Source organism: Amorphotheca resinae (assembly GCF_003019875.1).
Source record: "Amorphotheca resinae ATCC 22711 unplaced genomic scaffold M430scaffold_11, whole genome shotgun sequence".
NCBI classification, from domain to species: domain Eukaryota; kingdom Fungi; phylum Ascomycota; class Leotiomycetes; order Helotiales; family Amorphothecaceae; genus Amorphotheca; species Amorphotheca resinae.
The window spans coordinates 209,046-227,773 of record NW_020194481.1 but is presented as its reverse complement, the minus strand read 5'-3'; the positions used below and the strand labels follow the sequence as shown (position 1 = coordinate 227,773).

At 53.0% G+C, this 18,728-nt stretch overlaps 8 protein-coding genes across 8 annotated transcripts; 6 read left to right on the top strand and 2 right to left on the bottom strand.

Moving 5' to 3' along the window:
• Positions 1-117: 117 nt before the first annotated feature.
• Positions 118-2,049, top strand: M430DRAFT_30468 (hypothetical protein; the record flags this gene model as incomplete). The annotated part of the gene is made up of 7 exons (XM_024865951.1): positions 118-274; positions 373-597; positions 646-714; positions 772-1,103; positions 1,202-1,307; positions 1,354-1,579; positions 1,629-2,049. The coding sequence occupies 7 exons, from the start codon at positions 118-120 to the stop codon at positions 2,047-2,049; spliced, it is 1,536 nt and encodes a 511-aa protein (XP_024717728.1).
• Positions 2,050-3,733: 1,684 nt separating this feature from the next.
• On the top strand, positions 3,734-4,830 carry M430DRAFT_60985 (hypothetical protein). The gene is made up of 3 exons (XM_024868893.1): positions 3,734-4,009; positions 4,073-4,386; positions 4,500-4,830. Exons 1-3 carry the CDS (start codon positions 3,863-3,865, stop codon positions 4,684-4,686), a joined length of 648 nt encoding a protein of 215 aa, XP_024717727.1. The 5' UTR covers positions 3,734-3,862; the 3' UTR covers positions 4,687-4,830.
• A 712-nt stretch (positions 4,831-5,542) lies between these two features.
• Positions 5,543-6,285, top strand: M430DRAFT_175905 (hypothetical protein). The gene is made up of 2 exons (XM_024863707.1): positions 5,543-6,098; positions 6,168-6,285. The coding sequence occupies exon 1, from the start codon at positions 5,754-5,756 to the stop codon at positions 5,964-5,966; it is 213 nt and encodes a 70-aa protein (XP_024717726.1). The 5' UTR covers positions 5,543-5,753; the 3' UTR covers positions 5,967-6,098; positions 6,168-6,285.
• Positions 6,286-7,662: 1,377 nt separating this feature from the next.
• M430DRAFT_108448 (hypothetical protein) lies at positions 7,663-8,773 on the bottom strand (the record flags this gene model as incomplete). Its single annotated transcript, XM_024861213.1, has 2 exons — positions 7,663-8,452; positions 8,514-8,773. 2 exons carry the CDS (start codon positions 8,771-8,773, stop codon positions 7,663-7,665), a joined length of 1,050 nt encoding a protein of 349 aa, XP_024717725.1.
• Positions 8,774-10,938: 2,165 nt separating this feature from the next.
• Positions 10,939-12,952, top strand: M430DRAFT_53109 (hypothetical protein; the record flags this gene model as incomplete). Its single annotated transcript, XM_024868352.1, has 5 exons — positions 10,939-11,074; positions 11,144-11,225; positions 11,276-12,149; positions 12,204-12,674; positions 12,725-12,952. The coding sequence occupies 5 exons, from the start codon at positions 10,939-10,941 to the stop codon at positions 12,950-12,952; spliced, it is 1,791 nt and encodes a 596-aa protein (XP_024717724.1).
• A 786-nt stretch (positions 12,953-13,738) lies between these two features.
• Positions 13,739-14,189, bottom strand: M430DRAFT_53108 (hypothetical protein; the record flags this gene model as incomplete). Its single annotated transcript, XM_024868351.1, has 2 exons — positions 13,739-14,073; positions 14,138-14,189. The coding sequence occupies 2 exons, from the start codon at positions 14,187-14,189 to the stop codon at positions 13,739-13,741; spliced, it is 387 nt and encodes a 128-aa protein (XP_024717723.1).
• A 573-nt stretch (positions 14,190-14,762) lies between these two features.
• On the top strand, positions 14,763-15,650 carry M430DRAFT_145430 (hypothetical protein; the record flags this gene model as incomplete). The annotated part of the gene is made up of 5 exons (XM_024862947.1): positions 14,763-14,849; positions 15,021-15,115; positions 15,165-15,188; positions 15,257-15,381; positions 15,473-15,650. Exons 1-5 carry the CDS (start codon positions 14,789-14,791, stop codon positions 15,648-15,650), a joined length of 483 nt encoding a protein of 160 aa, XP_024717722.1. The 5' UTR covers positions 14,763-14,788.
• Positions 15,651-16,749: 1,099 nt separating this feature from the next.
• M430DRAFT_175797 (hypothetical protein) lies at positions 16,750-18,603 on the top strand. Its single transcript, XM_024863706.1, has 8 exons — positions 16,750-16,826; positions 16,882-16,913; positions 16,970-17,080; positions 17,133-17,220; positions 17,276-17,738; positions 17,785-17,929; positions 17,980-18,119; positions 18,306-18,603. The coding sequence occupies exons 1-8, from the start codon at positions 16,811-16,813 to the stop codon at positions 18,307-18,309; spliced, it is 999 nt and encodes a 332-aa protein (XP_024717721.1). The 5' UTR covers positions 16,750-16,810; the 3' UTR covers positions 18,310-18,603.
• Positions 18,604-18,728: the final 125 nt, after the last annotated feature.

Here is an 18,728-nt window from a genome sequence, read left to right as displayed (position 1 = left end):
CACTCCCATCCTTCGCCGAGACCCAAGCAGCGCAGCGCAACACAACATCTCCACCTCCTCTCGTCCTTATGTATTGGACCACCGGTCAAGCCTTCCCTTATCCTTAAGTCTCCCACCATGGCCTCGATGGGGGGTGGGCATCTCGATGCCGAGCCCCTCGCTCGGTTGGTGAAGAACTCTGGCATGCTCAACAGGACTCTCCAGATGATCTGTAGCAACGAAGGCGTGAACAAGAACGGAGTCAAGGCTGAGCTCCAACAACGGATCATCGACAGTATGTACTTTGACGGGGAGCCTCGAGCCTAGCCCTACCTGCCCCTATTCGCTCCGGCTTCGATATGTTCTGCCCAGACTGACCTTCTCACTTCTCAGGAATTCGAGACCATGCGCGGCGGGGAGATGTCATCGCATTCAATCGCCTGAAGGGAATGATCGAGAACCCTTCTTCGCTGTTGCCTAGTAATTCACAATACTCCAGCATGACAAGTTCACTGTCCCCAGCTGCCACCGGTACTCCATCCTACATGGGCGTCGCTTCGGGCAGCGGATACAACATGGGGGCAGGACTGAACAACCTTCGGTTTGGAGGATATCAAAGTAAGCCCAACCCTCGGCGCGCTACCCACAGGCTCTGATCGCTGCTAGGTTTGGAATTCAAGCCCAGCCCGTTCTACACAATTCAACAGCAGCTCGCTGAAACGAAGGAATGTCAAGGTAAGGAGGAGTTAGCTTGCCGTGGTGCGAGTGCGCAAGGCTGACGGCTTGTTTTAGTAATGACGGCACATCGACATACCGTCCTTATCAGCCTGAGAGTCTCGGATTATCCGATTTTGTCGAGAGTTTTACTAGACCCATCACTAAGAGTAATGGTATTCTGTGCTGCGGAGGGCCATGGCAAGCAAGATATCGCCTTTCCTCACCAGTCGGAGATCAAGGTCAATGGGGGAGAGATTAAGGCCAACCTACGCGGGTTGAAGAACAAACCGGGCTCTACGAGACCAGTAGATATCACGAAGGAGCTACGTCTCAAGGTTCCAACATATACCAACAATGTTGAGATGACCTACGCCCTGACAAATAAGGCGAGTGGCTACCCTCTTCAAGTTAGCCCCTATACTCCAAGTTCTTACTGCATTACATACACACTACTTCTTCCCTCTGCGCCGCTGTAAATGGGTGGTCGTGCTGACAATTGGAACAGAAATTCTATCTACTCATCTACGTGGTGAAGATAGTATCCGTGGTGGATCTGGTGAAGAAACTGGAAACGGGCCGACGCATAACCAAGGAATCAGTTGTTAACGACAGTGAGTGTTCTGGATTCTATGATGACTCTTACTAACTCAGATCTAGTGGTCGACAAGTCTCGAGACCCAGATATTGTAACAACTGCTACGGTCCTATCCCTTAAATGTCCATTATCAACACTGAGGATCGACCTACCATGCAGATCAATATCTTGCCGGCATGTCCAATGCTTTGATGCTACATCGTACCTGCAGTTGCAGGAGCAGGGCCCAACATGGCTTTGCCCTATATGCAATAACTCGGCTCCTTTTGAAAACTTGGCTGTCGATGAGTAGGTCCAGGTCCATCCCATTCCTTGCCATGTGCTGACGGCTTGCCAGATACGTCAAGGATATCCTGAAGAATACATCCCGGTCTGTGGATCAAGTGACCATACAACCGGACGGTAAATGGGAGTTGCATACCAAGCCAGAACCACTGTCGAAGTCGAACGGTGTTGCGAGTGATGATGATGATGATCTTATTGAGGTCACAAAGTCTGGCGACAGTGTACGAGTAAGCACTCCCTGCGCGTACGGGACACCGGCCGCCCGCGAGCCATCATCCACAGCGGCGATGAACCTCGGATCCACCAGCGGGAAGCGCCCCATAGCCGCTGTCATCGATCTGACGTCCAGCGGCGACGAAGACGACGAGCCGTTAGCTCGGCCGGCGAAACGGCAATACAATAATGGCTATGGACAACCTCCCGACCCCAGCACGTCCATGTACCGGCCGTCGTCGGCAACATACCCGCGCTGACGACGTGGTCTCCTTTGTTATCTCTTTGGGTCAATAAGTTGCATTAGAAGAGGTCCTGCAGCAGCCTGTACAATAGTTTTCGCATGATTACCGTGGGGCTGGTCTAGTGAAGATTCCATACGGCGTTCTAGGAGGCATGAGCGCAAGGGAGGGCATACCTTTGAAAGTATCGGCAGGCGTCTGGGAAGGGTTGAGAGGCCCGTTATGTCAGGATTGTGGCTACGCATTGCATATCCGCTTGAGTAGAGGGATGGTGCATACATGCCTGTCTGGTTATCAAGTGACTAGTGACTAGTAATAATAACGGTTCTATGAACTGTACAATGAGTGGGGTCCCATATATCTGAGATTCTTGTTTTTTACCCCAGGTAAGGGCATCGATCCATCAATTTGCGCAATGAGCGAACGTCTCGCAAGGAAGGGACAGACTCTCAACTCCATCATCAGCTCTCACATCTCACGATCATCAAAGACGTGCATCATGCGCGTCTCATCGCCATTTCTCTTCTTCCAACTCCCCAACCAGCACAAGCAAGTCAGCATTTACAATGTCACTCAACCGCATCACATCAGATCACAGCTCCTGGGCCCAGCATCTAGCAGCAGGACTCGGAGCAGCCGCAACAGTTACAAGATAGGTACTCGCCGCCGCGGAGTCGGGTGGTGCTTTGTGTCTAGGAATTACTCGGTGAGTGAGATCCGGGGATCTATTTTGAGAAATGATTGTTGAAGAGAGAACCAAACAAGTCAATTGATTCATTTGGGGGAAAGTGAAGCTGCAAGCCATCGGAGATAGACAGGGCCAATGAGAGGACGACTCGCTTTCTGAACTGGGGAGACGATCGCTGAGCCATTTGCTTCTTACGCTTTTCACGTCAAAGGTAAAGGAACTTAAGGTTAATAGTGCAGAGTGCATGAATAATGGAGATTGCCGTATGTTTAAGCTCTTGGATAGGGGGGTGCCTCGGTTCGGAGGGGAGAGGGGCCAATCAGAGATGGGCCGAAGCGAGACTCGTGCTGCCTGGTAGCTGCCTTAGGGGGGAGGAGAGCGGCTCGGGCCTTGGCATGGCTTCTCCTCCAAACAAACTAATGACAAGAGTTGACTTCTACATAAGTTATGTGACTTCTCTTGACCAGACACGTAGGGAAACACACAAGCAGACAAAGGTGCTCTCAGCCTTGCACCACATCTGCAGCCATCATAAAACCTTATATCACTCGTGTGCCCCCTGCCGTCCAGGCCTGCGCGCCGGTGCTTGTTCAGCTCCAGCATCGGAGTCAAGTCACAGTGCCATCTGAATTTCCTTTTCCATCCCGCTTCTTCTTTTAGCAACCCTCCCCTTCGCTCACGACGTCTCGTCTCTCCAATGACAGCGGAGCATTTGAGGCCAGTCCTGCGAATCTTCGGGGACGGCCCAGCGTCGTGCGCGCCACGTCTCGCAACACCTGATCCCGGGTCTGGGGGAAGCGCCTTGGGTAGTGCCTTATGGCAGGGGATCCCCTTTTTTTTCTGTATCCAGTCGCTTTTCTTGTCTGGTTTGGGAAGAGGGCGGGAATGGAGGCCGCCGAGTGGCTGCGTCTCATATCAAGCAGATGCGGCTGAGAGCAGGAGGTTCATGATGCCTCCCGGAATCCAGTCATAAAGTAGGGCTCTCCCCTTGGCTAGGCTTGTAATTATATCTCCCTCTCTTTTCTCCTGCTTGCTTTGTCCTCTCGTTCTTGTCCTATCTTGCTGCGTTTGCCGTGCGCCTTCTTCTTCAGAGATCTTGCGCTCTTGAAGTTCATCTCTTACTCCTTACTCCTACTCGCCATCATGTCGACCGCTCACGTCCTCCCCCAACCCAAATTCCTCCTCGGAATCCGCATTGCCCAGCTCGTAGTTGGCATCACCGTTCTCGGCCTCGCCGCCTACGGTGTGACCGACTTCTCTTTCGATGGCGACTCCCTCATGCTCTTCACCGTACGTCCCCTTCCCTTTTCCAACCCTCCCCTCCTCCCCCTCCTCCTAACACACACCCCCTAGGCACTCGCCACCATCATAATCTCCAGCTACGTCCTTCTCGCCTCCCTCGTCTGGCCCATCATCTACAACTACTGGGCGCTCCTGGGTCTCGACATTTTCTCCATCATCTTCTGGATCATCTCCTTCTCCCTCCTCGCCTCCGAGATTGCCGACTACAGCTGGGCTTTCCACGGCGGCTTCTCGTGCGCCTACGATGCTTTCACGGGGCTTTATGATTTGTGCGCGAGGAAGCGCGGGGTGCTGGGGAAGCGCGATAGCGTGTATACGTATAGGAATGCGTTGGCGGCGGCTTGTGGATTAGGGGGGCTAGAATTGTATGGTTCCATTCTCCTCTTGTTATTTCAATCCTCCCCATCCTCATAATCTCCCTTTCTTCCCCAGGTCTTCCTTCTTGAGGCCTGAATGAATGAAGCTAATAAACAACAAGCATCCTCTTCACAATAACCCTCATATTCCTCAGTCTCCATCTGCACCGCCACCGCAAGGCAGACGGCCACTGCACACCGTCCAAAGCTCCCGTTCCCGCCCCGCCTGCAGAGCCTAAAGACGTCGAGTTGCAGAATGCGCAGGAGCCAGTTTATTATCCGCCGCCCGCGGAAGGGGAGGTTGCGTGAATGAGTGAGTGAGTGAGCGAGCGAAGAGGGGCCGGGAGTGTGGGAAAGGTGTAAGTGTGTATAAGCTATATATATAGCATTCAGACCAATTCCTGGGATGAAGATGAAGAAGAAGATAGAGAGATACCCCTGAGGCTGAATAATAATTCTAATTCTAACAAATCTCCTCTTCCTTTCTTATTCTACATCTTAGCGTGATTATAGTATGATAAAGAAAAGTCAAAAATATTCAGAATTCTTAACCCCCCCAAATTTCCCTTCCCTAACAAGATCCCTTTTAAGGGAGGGGGGGGGAGGGGGAAAAAGAGACACGGGAAGGGGAAAGATCGAATCAAATCAACTCAAATCCTGTTAGAAGTTAAGGCACGTGATATATGCTTAAGGCTGGCTGCCTAGTCCCTTTGTGGACGGAAGGCAACATGCTGTTCTTTCAACCCTCAGTTCTTTCAACACTGAGTTCTTTCAACACTCAGTTCTTTCAACCCTCCTGTATTAATAGACAGCCACTCCTTCACTCAAGAAATTAAGACTCTCTTATTATTCGTCTAACAGATAATATGCTACAAGGACCGAAAGCTTAACATACCCTGCGTGGTTATCTAATAGTTTGACGTACCCTACGGGCAGATTTAAGGTGTCACTACCTTATCGCCGTCGCTATCGCTGTTACTGTCGCTATCGACCGCTTTGATAGTTTCAAGCAGAACACGCTCAAGAAGAGGTAAGCTGACGCCCGCTTTAGACAGCATCCTTGTCTAGCTACTCGCCTCAAAGCCAATTGCGATGATATTCATGCTAACTGATTCTCTCTTTCAGTACTTAGGCCTAACGACATCTCGACCAGGGAAGATATCGAGAGGTTTCTTCTGTCGTGGCCCGGATTCTGCACCCGAAATAAGCCTGCAAACAATGAGTGACGCCTTCTCGCCCTCTCTGATCAGGTCAAAGCCGCCGTCGCCGCGCATCCTGTCGCCCCGGCTACGGCCGAGATCTTAAAGCCAAGCTCGCATCCCGACAGAGGAGTTTCACACGAAGGGTCGAATCCCACATCCGTCAAGCTCCTCGCCATGGCCAGACGACGGCTAAGTGTTCAAAGGGCAAGCTCCTCAGGCCCTCCTCCCAATCTACCTACTAAACCTTCTGCTGCCTCCCCATCTTCCGCTGTCGTCCTTACCGAAGCTTTCGCTATTCGAGAACGATTTGCGCCCTCTGATGTACGGAAGAAGCAGATTCGAGCTCTTGCAGCCCAGATTAGGCGCAGGAACCGCCCCCCTATCTAGGCCGCTCTCGTGACCTGTGATGAGCACCGTCTCGAAATCTTCAGGGCAAAGTGTGACTGTGACGGTGTGACCCTATGTTTCGAACTATCTTCGGAGCGTTTAGCTCTAGTATCGCCGAAGCTGTAATGGGCTGTAAGTTCACATACTCGAGACAAGTCTCGCGAGGCCATTGCCTATACTTACGTTAATAGCGGGATCAAGCATCTGATTTCAGGACTCATCTTCCGTCATCATGGTTTTAAACTCGACAAAACTGACAGCTCTCGTCGTGAAGTGCGATGAAGCTTCTAATGGACCAAGGTGTAATCACAAAGGATCCAGTTCGAGAGAAACTATAGATCACATCAAAGCTTGTCTCTCGTATCGTGAATGCTCTTGTCTCTGATGCGTTAGACTACGGTAGGACACTGTCCATTCTATTCCTGCGATCACAATTGCTAAATACTAGTCTTGTTAGGAACTCATTCATGGGATGTCGTATACAGCAATGCGCTTGGCATTCTCCTACAAGGATCCTTGAGCAGTCGTGCTGGCGATATAGCTCGATACAACACAGTATCGAGGAGCTTGAGCGTGCCACAAAGACCAAAGCCAGTGACCTGGTCAGTGTAAGGGGCGGTCCTTGATCGTTTGTGTTAAGTCTGTGGATTGATCAAGCTACCAGACGTTACCTTACCATATACATGATTAATAAGCGAGGGCACATGACTTGGAGTTTCAATCTACCTTACCTAGATACATGGGGATTTGTCACTACCTACCTGCGTACAGATTCGAAACATTGGGTGGACAAAAGGGAATATCGCGTCTTTTGTGGTTGGTCTTCTGTCGCTCCTTTTGGCTATAACTTTCGTTTCGCGGGAGAAGATTAGGGGGAGAGCGCTGTGGAGAAGACAACGTTTATGGAATATAGGTAGTGATAGCGACAGTGAATAGCCACAACGATAGTAATAGCCACAGCGACAGTATAATACTCACAGCGACAATAACACCCTCTAAACACCCTCTAAATCCTTCACACTCTCACCTATTAGTCAAATTAAAAAAAAGAAAAAAAAAAGCGTACGTTAAACTCTCTATTAGATAACCAGTACAGAGTATCATCTCCTTACCTACCTTACCTATTCAGCCTAGGAATCTTCTCTTTGTCTCTTTAGAGATAAGAAGAGAAAGAGGGGGTGGTGTATAAGGTAGGTAAAGTAAGGTAAGGTAAGGTACCTTAAGAGTCCCACAAAGAAGGGGGGGGAGTATATATACATTCATTCCCGTACTACTACTACTACTACTACTACTACTACTACTACTATTCAGAAACAACAATCCAACAAATCATTCAAAACTTCACATTACATACCAAGACATCAAAACGAGTGTGTGATTATTACAAAAACATAACTAACGTGACATGCGTGCTTGCGTGGGCGCGACCACAGCCGCGTCTATGTGTGAGCGAGGGCCCTCCATCATCCCCCCCTGATAATACGATTTGATACAACAAGAAACTCTACAGAAACGCCAGCTGATGCAGACAAGACCCCTATGTGCAAGCGCATATTTACAATCTCTTCGCGCCACACTGTTGAATTCGAATCATTAGTAGTAAGGTATTATTTTCCCCGCGCGACCCCTGCCGCGATAACCCGATCAAGCAAGCCATGTCGTCTCGTCTCGTCTCGTCTAACTCGTGTCCTCCTCCTCAGATGTCCTTCTTGCTTAGCTCCTCGCCCCCGTACGTCCGGTCGTCCTCGCCTTCTACCTCTTTGACGAGTCGCTCCATCTCCTGGACCTGTCGCTCCCACTCTTTCTGGCCCATCTTGCTCTCCCTCCGGAATAGCTCGTCGTTGGGCTTGCGGTAGCTGCCGCCCAGGCGGTCCCACAGCGTCGTGTACTGGCCGTAGTTGTAGTTGAAGTAGAGGTGGTGCATCGTGTGGCAGGCGGCGCCATTGATGACGGGGCTGTTGGCCACATACTCTCCATCGTGAATAAAGACGGTCCAGATCTGCACGAAGACGAAGAGGCCCAGGTAGGCGAACTTCTGCAGCGGGAAGAGGAAGGGGAAGATGTGGTAGGGGGTACTCTGGAGGAAGCCGTCGACGGGGTGGAAGGCGATGGAGGCGTAGGGCGAGGGCATGATCCACTTGTGGTGCGGCTTGTGCAGGGTCTTGTAGACGGACGGGTGGTGCAGGCCGCGGTGGATGAAGTAGACGAAGGCGTCGGTAAAGAGGATGAAGAAGGGGAATTGCAAGAAGTTGTACCACATGCCGGGCCCGGCATCAAGGGCGTCGTAGAGCTTGGAGTAGCCCCTGATCTCGGCGAAGAAGAAGGGGACGGTGAGGATGGCCATGCCGGGCATGCTGAGCGAGGCTTGGCGGATCTCCATGCGGACCTGGTTCTTGAGGAACTTGGGGTGTTTGAAGGTGGTCTTGTCGAAGACGAAGACGTAGGAGATGGTGGAGACGATGAAGTAAATAATGGCTCCGCCGAACCTGCGGGGGGACATATTAGACCTTGACCTTTGATCTTGGGGCGCGCGGCAGGGCTACTGACCATGTTATGAAGAAGAGTGACAGCAGCTGGCGGTACGGGTTGTCGCGATTCCACTGGCTCAGGTATGCGGCATCGCGGGGCTCCAAGGAGAGGAATTGGGTAGTGGAGTGGTGCACCCAGGGCGAGGCGGCCTTGATGTCGGCCATTGTGGAATTGGACAAGCCATCTCCGAGAATGTAAGGCGCGGGGCGGACGGGGAGAAGCGCGGCGTAGAAGTAATCAAAGACGAAGGTGTCGAGGAACTCGAGGGCGATATCCATGGCGGGCGGAGGAAAAGCGTGGGCAATGGGAAAGGGGGGGGGCTCGCCAAGGGGCGCGAAGAAGCGGGAATGGAGTCGCAGTCGCGGGGAATTGAAGTCGAGCAAGATGTCGTGGTTGAGGCCGAATGAAGCGAAGGACGGAGTGGAGGGCGGCGGAGGTGGGCGGAGAGGGGAGGGCGGAGAGGAGGGAGAAGAGAGAGGGAGGGAGTTGGAGGGAGTTGGAGATGGAGATTGAGATGGAGATTGAAGCGTTGCCAACCCGGGGGGGGGTGGTTATTGATATTTGTTCGGAAATACGAATACGGCGACATGTTTCTCCTGCGGTCTCCTGTCCTGCATGGCGCTGTGGTCGACCGTAGCCCTGGGAGCCCTGACTGCGGTTCCTGGACGGGGCGTCGTACTCGGGATTACGGCGGAGGGCAGGACGCGCTGGTGCTGGAACTCGTACCACCTTTGGTTCCTGGCCAATCAGCGGCGCGAGGGCACTGCCCCTTCGGGTTAGACACCGCGATTTCCGCTGCTGGTGAGGCGCTAAGTCCGTAATTGCGCGGTCCTGATTTCTAAGGAGTAAGGCGATGTTTGTGGTGTGACTGACCTCCATCGGATTTCGAGATACCCGGGGCATCGTGATACCTGATTTACTACTGTGGTCCTGTACCGTGTACCTTACTGTAGTCTGTAGATGATGGATCGGTGATTAGATTGATTAGATGCGATGAACACGGCTCCTCCCTCCTCCATCACCGCTTCGTCTTTTCCATCCCCTACGAGAGAGGTCAATCGATTGCCTTACCTTAAGCTGGCGAGCTGGGAAGGCATATCACGTGACTCCATATATCAAGTCGTTGGAGAGGGTCCAGACCGAGACGTCCATGAAGTATGAAATCTAATAGGCGCTGGAGAGAAGGGCCCAGCCGCTCCAGTGTCTTGGTGTCATTCCATCGAGATGACCTCAGATCCCCACTCTCAGATTCTCAGATTTGAACTCTCAGATCCTCAATACCTACCCAGGTACCTGGAGATCGAGTCAATCACGTGACCACACCTTCCACTGTGACAACCTGGAAACAAACCATCCAAGGGCGGCTGCAGGTTTGGATCTCCCGCCGTCTTCTGTTGATGAGCGGGAGCTGGTCTGCGGGAGAGGGCAGTTTATGCAGGTGCAGAGGCATGACTGTTTTCTTTTTTCTTGCCGTAATGTTTTCCTTGCCGTGATGTTTTTCTATCCATGATGTTTTCCCTTCCATGAAGGGTGAATGATTGATTGCTGTCTGATCAGCCAGAACCCTACAGTATCAACCCTAAGGCACCTTTACCCCGTACTCCTGCCCTGTCCCCGTACATGCATTATGTCAGCGGGCAGCCACAGCCACAGCCACACAGCCACATCTACAGTCACCAGCCACCAGTCACTAGCCACCAGCCACCAGCCACCAGCCACCAGCCCATCCCGCGTCTTTCATTCCTCAGGCCACCATCGTCAGGCCGCACGGGAGTCTTCCCTTTTTGCAAGGGTTCGCCTTCCCTTAGCGCCGTGGGTTGGGGGAGTTTGGGGGGAAACCACTGACCGGATTTGCGTCGGTGGGTTCTCTTCCCACGTACCTCTCTTCTCGTCTCGTCTCGTCTCGTCTTTCTCACAACTCCACCTCCCTCCACCTCCACCACCACAACCACCTTTGTCCTCTCCATCAACATCTTCACTTTGGGACATCGCCACATCTTCACATCGCGTCTCTCTTCCTCTCCTTTCCCCTCTCCTCCTCCCATCTCCTCCATCTCTCTTCTCTCCTCTCCTTCTCCCTCCTCTCCTCTTCCTCCTCCCCCCTCCCCATCGGTCGCATCACATCAGGCGCATCAGTTCTTCCCATTGCCCTCGTCCGCAGGCTGGAAGGAGATCTTCCCGGCGCGTCGAAGCATCCAACCATACCGCTGCTACGCTGCAGCGCTGAGCTACAGACCGCGCCCGTTCAGCCTGATCCGGGCGCACCACCCCGTCTCAGGCTCCGTCAACTCACCAGCGACCAGTTCAAATACCCGTCTCCCCCGTCGATTGACAGCGCTCTCTAGAGCATAGAGCACGAGGGCACCGCAGAGAGCGAGAGCCATCCACGGTTCACATATTCACATCCCGCCATTGAACCCACCATCCATTTGTCTCCATCACCATGTCCATGTACAACCAGCACCGTGGTCTCGCGCCACCTCCCCAGGGCGGCAGTGCCCGCCTGAACGAGCTGCTGGATGGCATCCGCGCAGAGTTCGAGAACCAGGCTCGAGCAAGTGGGGAATATGAACACTCTAGTAAGAGAGCACACTCTACTATCGCCGCTGGGTTTGCGGGGACTCTAGCTGACTTTTCCTTCCTCACAGTCGCGCAACAGATCAACGAGATGCAGATGGTTCGCGAAAAGGTTTATACAATGGAACAGACACATTTGGCCTTGAAGCAGAAGTAGCATCTCTCCATGTCTCTGACGCGCTCCTCTACTGACACCGTCATAGATACGACGAGGAGATCCAGCGTCTCCATCGCGAGCTCGAGGCGCGCGGTGGTAACCCTCGCGCCTCGGGCATTGGCGCTCCCCCTCAGCATACTGGCCCCTCCCAAGCGCCCCCCTCCATCGGCCATGGCCCGAGCAACCTCTTCGGCGGGATCATGACGCAGGGCGGACAGGGAGCGCCGGGTCTGGCTCCTCCCCCACCACAACCAGATCAACAAGGTCCTCCACAACATCAGATGCCCCAGCCAGGGCCGCCTCCCCCACCACCCCAGGCCCCTCCGTTCCAGAGTGCGAACTATCCTCCTGGACCAGGACCGAACGGTTATGCTAACCCGCCTCCTCCGCCGACAGCATCTCCAGGCCCCGGCAAAGGACCACGTCTAGGAAATCGTGGACCGGGCGGCGGTCCAGCAACGCCCTCGATGGGTCAACCGATCCCATACTCAGACCCCCGAGCCGCGGCATCCCCTCAGGTTGGGCATCCCGTTCCTGACCACCGCGTGGGACCATTCAGCAATGTGGGGAACGCCCTTGCAGAGCTGGATCTCGAGCGTCTCCCCGCGCACCAGAAGAAGGTCGAATCAGATTGGTTTGCCATCTTCAACCCTGGCGTGCCTCGCATCCTTGACGTTGACCTGGTCCACACCCTCCAGCACGAGAGTGTTGTCTGCTGCGTCAGATTCAGCCATGATGGCAAATATGTTGCGACGGGCTGCAACCGATCGGCTCAGATTTTCGACGTTGTTACCGGACAGAAGATCTGCATCCTCCAAGACGAGTCGGTGGATTCGGTTGGCGATCTCTACATCAGAAGCGTGTGCTTCAGTCCAGATGGAAGATTCCTGGCAACCGGTGCAGAGGATAAGCTGATCCGGGTGAGTTACCCCTCCCGTAGGTGATCTGTCGAATCGTATACTGACAGTGCCTAGGTTTGGGATATTGCCACCAGATCCATCAGGAACACCTTTGCCGGTCACGAGCAAGATATCTACTCGCTCGACTTCGCTCGTGATGGCCGTACCATTGCATCTGGCAGTGGCGACCGTACGGTGCGCCTCTGGGATATTGAAGCGGGTCAGAATATCCTGACCCTCAGTATCGAGGATGGTGTTACCACCGTTGCGATCTCTCCCGACACGAAGTATGTCGCCGCTGGATCTCTTGACAAGAGCGTCCGGGTCTGGGATGCCGCCACCGGCTACCTCGTCGAGCGTCTCGAAGGACCAGACGGCCACAAGGATTCCGTCTACTCCGTTGCCTTCGCGCCAAACGGAAAGGATCTCGTCTCTGGTAGTTTGGACAAGACGATCAAGATGTGGGAGCTTGTTGCACCCAGAGGTGGACACCCCAACACCGCTCCTAAGGGTGGACGGTGCATCAGGACTTTCGAGGGACACAAGGTAAGTTTCCTGTTGTGATGTTGCGTTTTCCATACTGACAATTGATTCAGGACTTCGTCCTCTCGGTTGCCCTCACCCCAGATGGAAACTGGGTCCTCTCCGGATCCAAGGACCGCGGGGTGCAATTCTGGGATCCGCGAACCGGCAACACGCAACTCATGTTGCAAGGCCACAAGAACTCGGTCATCTCGGTGGCACCCAGCCCCTCTGGCGGCTCATTCGCTACCGGATCCGGAGATATGCGGGCGAGGATCTGGAGCTACAAGCCCTTCCCGTGAGTTGCAGGGTAGGGTCCGGGAAATTTTGAAAGCATTTGAAGGGATGATGATCGAGTGCTTAATAAAGGCGAATCACTGGCGTAAGGGAGGTAGGATGGGGATTTTCGTACTGACGCGAGCGTGATCTGCGGGTTCCTACTCCTTGCACTTCCCTGTTTGTGTATTCTCGCAGTGTTCAAGCATCTGTGTGTGTGTGTGTGGCTCTGGGCTATGAAAAATAATTAGGTAGTCCAAAGATGAGACGAGAAGGAAATGTCACAAGATTAGTGTTCTATCAAGGAACCTTGCATGTTGAATGTGTGTATCAGAGTGACGAGCTGAGAAAATCGCATGACCCTATGCTAGGTGGGTATAGGTAAGGTAAGGTAAGGTAAGGTAGCTCTCTATAGAATCCCTTCCTCACTCCATCCATCCTCCTGAGTATATCTCGACAAAAGAAATTCGATGTCCATGGTAGGTAGTGTTAAGCCAACAAACAGCAGACGCGGGGCGGGGTACGCCGATCAGTAATCCATATGCATCCATCCCAATGCAATTGCAATTGCAATCCAATCCAATCCAATCCAGAAAAACAAGACAAAAACGCCCGCTGGTAAATACGCTCAGTTGATAGATGAGATGAAAGTTCTCTCTTCCTTCTTTTGTTTCTGCTTGCCAACCCAGTAACCCTGGTTCTGCTGCTCTAATCCGCTGTTCGTGAGGGCGGATCTCGTGAAGCGTTTAGATTCTTTTTTGGAATCTCAAGAGCGGTTTTGAAGCCTGGGTTGTCCTCTCTCTTCCTCGAGCCTACGAAAAACTCACAAACTTCGGATCCCTAGGTCTCCCATCGGGCGCGATACCATTCTCTCCAAACCTGCGCTCCACATAAAGTTTCCTCGCCTCGTCAAAGCCGACCTTTTGGCTCTTCATAATCTTCTTGATCTCGGTCTTAGCCTGGGTGTCGAGACCAGCGCGGGGGTCCGCGGAGGCGAGGTTCGTGGTTAGGTCGAAGGTCGTGGATGATAGACCGGAGGAGATGTCGGTGTTGAATGTGGGGAGCGTTTGGTAGCTGGGTGAGGAGGGCGTGATGAAGGGTAGGTGTGGAAGGTGGGGAAGCCAGTGGTGTCGTGTGAAGATTAGGACTGTTTGGGGAGGGGGGTTAGAGTGGAAGAGGGAGGAGGGAGGAGGGGGACAATTATAACGTACTGCTGGAGATGATGAGGAGGATGAAGACGCTGGTGTAGAGTACGTATGCCATGTTTGTCTTTGGCGCGGGGGAGAAACACACGAGTTACTAGGTACTGTAGGTAAGGTAGGTAGGAGGCAGGTAAAAGAAAAGTCGATTTTCTCTTCTTGAAGCCGAAGTTGGATTCGCGGGTAAGGTAGGAGAGTCAAAGGGAACGAGAGACGAGGAGGGTTTCAAAAAGCTGATATATCAAAAGAATAAGACGAGGACCGAGAAAGAGATGAGGCGTAGGTAGGAGAGGAGGCGGGCAAGGCAAGATCAAAGCCTGCCCATATTCGAAAAGCCTTGGGTAGGATTTTTCTGCTTCGAGAGCTTCAAGATGCCGTCGATCCCGTCTCGAAGGGGTCGTGATGCGATTATATGCTTAATCATGTTCTGCTGACGAAAGGGCCCGCCTCGCTTGTCTTCCTGCCTGAGGCTGCGAGGGATCATGGGCAAAAGATGCGCTTAGCGATGTTGGGTCTAGCCGGGGTCGGAAGCGAGGACCAATCATGGAGGGCGCACATTTTGCCGCACACAGGCTTAGGGAATTTCGAATATTCGCAGGAAGTTGTTGCTTGAGAATTTGAGAAGACGAGAAGAGACGTCAGAGTCAGCAACCCACAGCCAACATGTCGACCGTACACAGCCATCACAACAACGTGTCTGCGGACCTGATCTGGGAGGTCACTCGTATGTTCTTCCCTTGTCTCTGTCCGTGTGTGTTTCTAGCTGGCGAGAGGGCCAAATTGGGTGCGAGGGATGGATTCATGGAAGGATGAGGGATGAGGGATGATGGATGATGGGATGGAGGATGCGGCTTGGGAAGATCGCATACAGATTCTGAGACTGATCCTCGCGCAGGAAACCAGAATGCCTTCCTCGTGAAGCGCAACACCAACGGAGGTGTTCAATTCTCCCGTGACCCTCTCAACCTGACCAACCTGCACTCGCGCAAGGTAAGTATTCCAAGTCGGGCAGAAGATGCAATAGCTAATAGGATGACAGCACGCTGGTTTCGTCAACGAGAAGGTATGCAGATTATACGAATGGGGGTTGAGAAGGGTTCTTTGGACGGGTCACTGATGTGAGAGATATAGGCTGTCGGTGTCCTCCCAGCTGAGAAGGGCGGCGTCACCGTCATCACCAAGAAGACCAAGCACCCCCAGCGACCTGCCCAGCTGTCGCACAAGGTCACCTTCGGCGCCAACAAGACCACCAGAAAGTTTGTCTCCCCATTTTCTCGGCCCAGTTCTAGTTCTCCTCGACACCAAACACCTCGTTGGAAAATATATGCTGATGACTTCTCTCTCCAGGACCTACAAGGCCATCGCCAGCCAGACCGCCAAGTCTGGATACCGACCTGACCTCCGCGCCGCGGCCGTCGCCCGCGCCAGCGCCATCCGCAGAGCGCAACTGCCCAAGAAGGAGGCGCCAGCGCCGAAGTTGCGGGGAGCCAAGGCCAAGAAGGCCGTGGCCGAGAAGGAGGAATGAGCGTGGGATTTGTAACGGCTTTTGGGGGGGTTCTCAAATGAAAATCAATCAATGCATGCATCAATGGTCTTTGCTAGGTAGTTCTCGGGATAGAATTCGCCCTCCTGAAAGAATGGAGGGTATGTTGAGAATGAGAATGAATACTGGCTGTTGAGAAAGAAATGATGAGATTTGGTGTCATGTGAAATTGTGCGCCTTATACTGGATGGACGGGCCTTACTGGATGGATGGGCCTTACTGGACGGCCGGTCTCTATTGGAGAGGAGGTCAGGGTTGCAGATATAATTCTCTGATGGGTATCGAACGGCTTGTGTCTGGTATTCGAGCCGGTGGTTTGGTGGAGATGGTTCCCTGATGGCAGAGTCCTCTGGAATGGTATCATCATTCATGGCGGGGAGGGCTCGGCAGAAGTCAAAGCAGCCTCTTGAACATAATTCCCCTCTGGACACTCTGGAGCCGCGCCAGTGGATATCCCCATCCCCATATTTCCTCTTCCCCTATTCCCAGCAGCGGTATTTCCGTCTTCCCGGCATGTGAATCGCTCGACCATCGGCAAGAATCGCATCGTCCATTGCCCCAAAGGTCCACCACCAAGGGAGCCTTGCCCGAGACTCTCCGACAAGAGAATGAATGCCTCGGCGACACAAGGACCTTCGGGCCAGCCAATAGAGCAATTAGTGGGCTCTGCATTGATGGCCCTTTCATATGTGAATGTGTATATATATGAAATCCCCCTCCCCCGTCTCCTTTTTTCATCCAAGAAAATAAACAAGAACAATTAAAGTGCTCGCGCGCAGAGTTATTCCACGGTAAAAGTCGAGTCCAAAAGGTATGTATTAGTATCAACGGCCCAACCGCGAACCCCTCATTGCCTTACCTTAGTCTCGCTTGCAACGAAACAAGACGCCTCGTCCTCATCAACCCCTCTCCCGTTCTCTTTTCCATCGAACTTCTCGCCATCTCTCTCTTGACCCTTTGTTCCAGATCCAAAGTCTAACAGTCAACTCCTCGTGCGCTGCATACTAGACATTCACAAACAGGTATGTATCATCTTGTCCCTCTTCCCGCTGTGACGCAAACACAGACGCAACTGCGGGGTAGCAACGACCAGCAATTGACGCGCTGCAGATACTCGCCCGTTCATCAAAAACCTCGCAATCATGGGAATCAAAGCCGGTATGCTGCGTTTGACAACATGGGAGCTCGGAGGATAATACTAACGGGTCTGCAGTCGTCGCTGGTGCCTCTGGTGGAATTGGACAGGTGAGAAATGAACCTCGGGCGCCGGTGCAGACCACTTGCTAACGTATCCTTCATAGCCATTGTCCCTCCTCTTGAAGACCTCTCCTCTCATTACCGAATTGGCATTGTATGATGTCGTCAACACTCCTGGTGTTGCCGCCGATCTCTCCCACATCTCTTCACCTGCCGTATGTATATCTGGGGAGAGAGCGGGATCTGTGTGTACTGATGAGGGTCTAGAAAATCACCGGCTACCTGCCAAAGGATGATGGAGCCAAGGCCGCATTCAAGGACGCCGACATCATTGTTATCCCTGCTGGCATTCCCCGTACGTACAATCTATTACCTACCTCGAGAAGCAGAGGCTAACGACTGGAACACAGGCAAGCCAGGAATGACCCGTGATGACCTCTTCAACATCAACGCCGGTATCGTCAAGGGCCTCATCGAGGTCATTGCCGAGGTTGCCCCCAAAGCCTACATCCTCATCATTTCCAACCCCGTAAACTCCACCGTCCCCATTGCCGCCGAGGTCCTCAAGGCCAAGGGTGTCTTCGACGCCAAGCGCCTGTTCGGTGTCACCACCCTCGACGTCGTCCGAGCCGAGACCTTCGTCGCTGAGATTGTTGGCGAGTCCAACCCTCAAAGCCTCACCATCCCAGTCATCGGTGGTCACTCCGGAGAGACCATCGTCCCTGTCTTCAGCCAGGCCAAGCCTGCTGTCAAGATCCCCTCGGACAAGCTGGCCGATCTGGTCAAGCGTGTGCAATTCGGTGGTGACGAGGTTGTCAAGGCTAAGGATGGCGCTGGATCTGCCACCCTTTCCATGGCATACGCCGGATACAGGTATGCAGCCCACTGGCGATAGAAGGACTTGACTGACGATGCAAAGATTCGCAGAGAAGGTCCTCAGAGGTCTCAAGGGCGAGAAGGGCATCGTCGAGCCAACCTTCGTTTACCTGCCAGGTGTTGCAGGTGGTGATGTGATTGCCAAGGAGACTGGCTGCGATTTCTTCTCGGTCCCAGTTGAACTAGGCGTAAGGATACCTGCACCCTTCTTGCTGGAGACACACTAACAGCCAGATAGGCCAGCGGAGCTGAGAAGGCTCTGAACCCTCTGACAAACCTCGACGAGAACGAGAAGGTGCTTCTCAAGGCCTGCGTGGAAGGATTGAAGGGCAACATCGCCAAGGGCGTTTCCTTCGCGCAGAACCCACCAGCCCCAAAGTAGTTTTCCCCCCTTCTGTCTTTCCTCTCTCTCCTATGTCCTTTCTCTACACTTCTGTGCCCTGTTAGAACAGAGGCCTCTTCTGTCCTTGTCATCTCTGCTCTTTCGTTCATTTCACCCTGAGACCAAGGCCTTGTGCGTGCGGGTTGGTAGGGTTCCCTGACTGATCGTTGGCATTACCTTAGATAGACTGTGATGGCTCTGCGATAGTTGAGAGGGCGGGGGAGTGCTCATTATTCCTTCTCTCTTTCATTCGTATGCTTTTTCAGAAGACGATGCCAAGAAATGGAACGACCAGAATGAAGTGATGGTGGATTGGGAGGGGTTGGAGTAGAGCTAGACTGCGGAGAGGGAAGGGGAGATGATTAATAGGTGCGGATCCGACAATAGCCCAAGTTGGGCATATGTGCAGGAAATGACGGGCGAAATTCAAAAAATACTTTTATCCATGATGGTCTGTCCCGTTTTGATTCCCGTTTTGATGCTGTGGTCTGTCCCGTCTTGATTCCCGTTTTGATGCTGTGATGCTACACCCAGTGCCGTGCCTTGACACATAACGCATGTATAACATATAAATCCCTTATCCTCTTCCCTTGTAGACGCCAACG

Excerpts from the sequence above, each read along its gene's own strand:
- M430DRAFT_175797 (XM_024863706.1), top strand. Across the intron at positions 16,914-16,969 it reads CCTCTGGTGGAATTGGACAG|CCATTGTCCCTCCTCTTGAA; the intron begins GTGAGAAATGAA and ends TATCCTTCATAG. Across the intron at positions 17,739-17,784 it reads ATGGCATACGCCGGATACAG|ATTCGCAGAGAAGGTCCTCA; the intron begins GTATGCAGCCCA and ends GACGATGCAAAG.
- M430DRAFT_60985 (XM_024868893.1), top strand. The coding sequence starts at position 3,863 with ATGTCGACCGCTCACGTCCTCCCCCAACCCAAATTCCTCCTCGGAATC. Across the intron at positions 4,010-4,072 it reads ACTCCCTCATGCTCTTCACC|GCACTCGCCACCATCATAAT; the intron begins GTACGTCCCCTT and ends CACACCCCCTAG. Across the intron at positions 4,387-4,499 it reads GGATTAGGGGGGCTAGAATT|CATCCTCTTCACAATAACCC; the intron begins GTATGGTTCCAT and ends ATAAACAACAAG.
- M430DRAFT_175905 (XM_024863707.1), top strand. The coding sequence starts at position 5,754 with ATGGCCAGACGACGGCTAAGTGTTCAAAGGGCAAGCTCCTCAGGCCCT.